This window comes from Nicotiana sylvestris, chromosome 3, assembly GCF_000393655.2.
Source record: "Nicotiana sylvestris chromosome 3, ASM39365v2, whole genome shotgun sequence".
In the NCBI taxonomy this organism is placed as follows: domain Eukaryota; kingdom Viridiplantae; phylum Streptophyta; class Magnoliopsida; order Solanales; family Solanaceae; genus Nicotiana; species Nicotiana sylvestris.
The window spans coordinates 166,081,608-166,085,858 of NC_091059.1; the positions used below are offsets into that span (position 1 = coordinate 166,081,608).

Consider the following 4,251-nt stretch of genomic DNA (forward strand, 5'->3'; position numbering starts at 1 on the left):
TCTCTCTGGTATGTCCCTTGTAGTTGCAGTAGTCACAGATTAGGTTGAAATTTTTCTTTGGCCTTTGTTGAAATCCACCTCTAGTAGACACAAAAGCGGTGAGGTCCGGATTCTCTACAGGAACATTTGTGTGTGCAATTTCCCTCTGGCTTTCCCTCTCCATCATCATAGAGTAAGCTTTGTTAACAGAGGGAGCTAGTATCATCATGAGCAATTGGCTTCTAGCTTGCTCATGAGATTCGTTTAGCCCCATAAGGAACTATAGGAGTTTCAACCTTTCCATAAACACAACAAATTCACGCGATTTCTCAAAATCATATCCAGGAATTGGGGCTAGACTATCAAACTCGGCCCACAGCAGTCTCAATTTTGAGAAATAGGAAGAGATCGAGCTAGTACCTTGATTAATTGTGGCAATGTTCTTATGGATCTGGAAAATTCTAGAGAGATCAGCTTTATCAAATCTCTCTTTTAGGTCATTCCACACAGCACTCGCATTTGAGGAGTAAACAATTCCACTAAGCAATTCAGGCGATACATAGTTCATTATCCATAACAGCACTATGGCGTTGCATCTGTCCCATAGATCTATCAGATTTGGACCAAACTTTCCTCGCCTACAGGTACCGTCAATGAACCCTAACTTGTTCCGTCCTAAAATAGAAATTCTCATTGCCCCACTCCACACTGGGTAGTTTTCTGGACCTCGCAGTTGCAGCGAGATCAGGATTGCTCCGGAATTATCATTTGAGTTCAATAACAAGGGATGATTGTAACTTAGTTTCTCAGGAGCTTCATTATCAACCACTTCCGCCATTGTTGAGCTTCAACTATAGAGACAGAGCTTGTGTAATTGAAGCAATTGAGCTTGAATTCAGCAATCACACTGATTTGCGATTTAGATTCGAGCAGTTGGCTCTGATACCATGTCAACTTTATCAGAGTAAAGAGAGATTGAAGAGAGAATATGAACAGAATAAGACTTGGAGAGAAAACTAACTAATTCTCATTTCTTCTGCAATCGTTAGTACTATACAGAGTGAAGTATATATACAATATTTTTAACTAAAACCTCTTACTAACTTGCTTTACATAAATAGCCATAGCCACTTCATTAACTAACTAGCCAACTATCACATATACACTTACAATCAGCTTACACTTTCAACATATATTAGTGCTATATTTGACACACAATCCTACCATATTGGTAGATCATAGCTGAAGCCTACACAAGGGAAAGAACGTCGGGGCCATTTATTAAATACTATCAATTACAAGATATTCCGCTAAGACCATCCTCATGCAGGGCGGCCGCACCGTGCAATTTTTGGCAGTAAATGAGAGATCATTTTATCTCTAATCTTTGATGTAAACCTCGTTTACAAAAATTATCTCTAATAATTAATATGATTTATAAATTGTTAAATAGTACTGTAAACAAGAAGTACAGTATTATTAAATAGTAACAGTTTTAGTTAGACACTACAAATAATTTTACAACAAGAGTTCAACCAAAGTTATACTCCATAAAAAATAGTCTTATGGTATCATAATCATTTTCTGTGCCCCTACTTAGACACTACAAACAATGTTAATTGATAAATTTAACTTTACGACACTAGAACATAAAAAGGTTATCCAACTAATTAAAAGTTCTCTTTAAATCCTAAATTACGTGGTGTTATTGTTCCATGATATGCTAAGAATCATACTCCTATATAGTTTCTTGAAAAGGAAAAATTTAAGTAATTGTTATCGGACAAGAATAATTTTCCTCATATTTACTTTTAAGCTACAAATTTCATATCAGGATGCCAGACTAATTAGAATTTACTATTATAATCCATACAATCTCAAATGTTATTCCAATATTTGTGTTATGTTCTAGTTAGGTAAATATCATCTACAATATGAACATCAAACTATGGAAAACTATATCAACAATATTCCCAGTCGAATCCCACAAGTAGGATCTGCTGAGATTAGTGTGTACGCAGATCTTATCCCTATATTGTGAAGGTGGAGAGGTTGTTTCCGATAGACCCTTGGCTCAACAACTAGAGGCGTATCCAATGTAGAAGCTATGAGTTCAACTGAACCCGTAACTTCGCTCATATCATGTATTTTTGCTCAAAAAATCATTAAATATACGCAAATAATAAATTTTGAACTCATTAAATTAGATGAGATGTAATAGAATTGCGAATCTGAACCCATAAAGTTTAAATACTGGATTCGCCTCTGACTCTTCAACAACATTCATGAAAAAGAAATATGGTAGTGTAGAAGTCATAAAAAAATAAACAGTAACAACAAGAAGAAAATAAGATAACCAAAGCAATAAACAACATGTAGCATTCGAAATAAAAAAATAACAAAATACAGGAGTAATTACTATTATGGAAAAGAAAAACTAGTGAAAATTGTTTGTCCAATACTTGAAGGGAAGATGGCAAGAAGGTAAAACATCATTGACATCTTCAAATATTCTTTGTTCAATTAGAGACAATAAATGTAAACAAAACATTATCTTTTTTACTTGATCATGATCAGCATAAGTTTCACCATTTTTATCAAAGAAATGGAAAATCAAGATATCAAAAAAGATAGAAGAGCATAGCTAAGATGATATTGGCACGGCTCAATCAAATTAAATGACACAAATATTTGGGGAATTTGATTTGATTGAGCCATTCCAACATCATTCTACTATCTTTACATATGCTGCTAACTACAAAGAGAAAAATAAAAAAGAATAAGAGACACTTAATTTACCTTTCCACTTCATAATTCTTATGTTGTAGATCATCAAAAACTAAGAGCTTGTTGTCACAATATTTCTAATAGCCGGCATGTTTATGGTAGAAAATGATGGAACCCTAATTTAGAGAGGAGAAAAGGAAATAACTAATATAAGAAAGAAAAATAACATTATTGGAATTTATAGTTAAAAAGAGAGTAGAAAACATAAGATTAAGTCAAATGGGCTTCCACGACATACGTAGTGGTTGATGATCAACACCTAAAATGTCACAAAAAGAGGTCCCCCTCTCCCTCAATTATATTTCTGTTTGCATTTCTAAAAGATTGCTTTTTAATCATTTGTCAACTTGTTGTTAACCTAACCTAATTTTCATTTATAAATGTGCTTTTTCATAGTTGTCAATACGCCATCACCATTATGTCATCATTATTAGGGTATACATAAGTCCGATTGGTTCGGAATTTTCAATTATCAAACCAAACCAACGGTGTCGGATTTTTAAATCTATAAGCCAAACCAAACCAACGAAGTTGGATTTTTCAATTTTGATTTTTCTCGGGTTTTTTATTTTTTCGGGTTTTCGAGTTTTCGGGTTTTTTCCAGTAAAATCTTCATAACACAAAATATGTAACTTGTACTCGAAATATTTCTTTAGTCCTAATAAGATACAACTATATAAGGTAATTTTCAAGAAAATAACACAATAATATGAGATAAGTCATAGCATTATACTATAATATTCAATAACAAAGATAATAAAATTGGATAAAGCAAATATTGCTAGTTAATAAACCATAATGAAAATTAACATAATCTAAAAATACAATATAGGTCATGCTAAAATAAGTATAGTTAATAAGTACTACTCGTATTAATTACATTACTAAGCACTAAAGAAAAAGATAAACTAAGTTATGTATTTTCATTATAAACCAATGTAAAACTAAAAAATAAATATCCAATGCTATCATCATTCCCGGAAAATTTTATTTGTATCTCATACAACTGATACTAGTTGTATGAGACAACTTTTTTGTCTTACAGTTTTGTGGACCCAGAAGTGTAAGATTGGGGTCCATAAATTTGTGAGACAAAAAGGAGCCTCATACAACTAGTGTAAGTTGTATGAGACACAAAATAAAACTTCTCATAATTCCCAGTGTTGAATTGAATTTCTTTTGTTAGCATTAGTATTGATTTAAACTTTGTTTGAGTTATAAAATTTATTTACCATTCAAGAATGTTAAGTCCAAACTTAAAATAGTACATTTAAAGATAAAATTGTGAAAAAGTTTAAAATATATATATAAATTACATTAATAAATATTTATATGTATAAAATCTTTTAAAAATTATATAAATATACTATCGGGTTGGTTTGGTTTCGGTTTAACTTTTTTTACTAAAATCAAACCGAACCAATTATGGCTGGATTTTTTTTCCAATACCAAATCAATCAAACCAAACCACAATCGATTTATTTT

At 31.8% G+C, this 4,251-nt stretch overlaps 1 protein-coding gene across 1 annotated transcript; it reads right to left on the reverse strand.

The window, feature by feature from the left end:
* Window positions 1-259: 259 nt before the first annotated feature.
* On the reverse strand, window positions 260-817 carry LOC138888306 (uncharacterized). The gene has a single exon (XM_070170152.1). The coding sequence runs from the start codon at window positions 815-817 to the stop codon at window positions 260-262; it is 558 nt and encodes a 185-aa protein (XP_070026253.1).
* Between the last annotated feature and the right edge of the window lie 3,434 nt (window positions 818-4,251).

Coding starts and splice junctions, on each gene's coding strand:
- LOC138888306 (XM_070170152.1), bottom strand. CDS start 817: ATGGCGGAAGTGGTTGATAATGAAGCTCCTGAGAAACTAAGTTACAAT.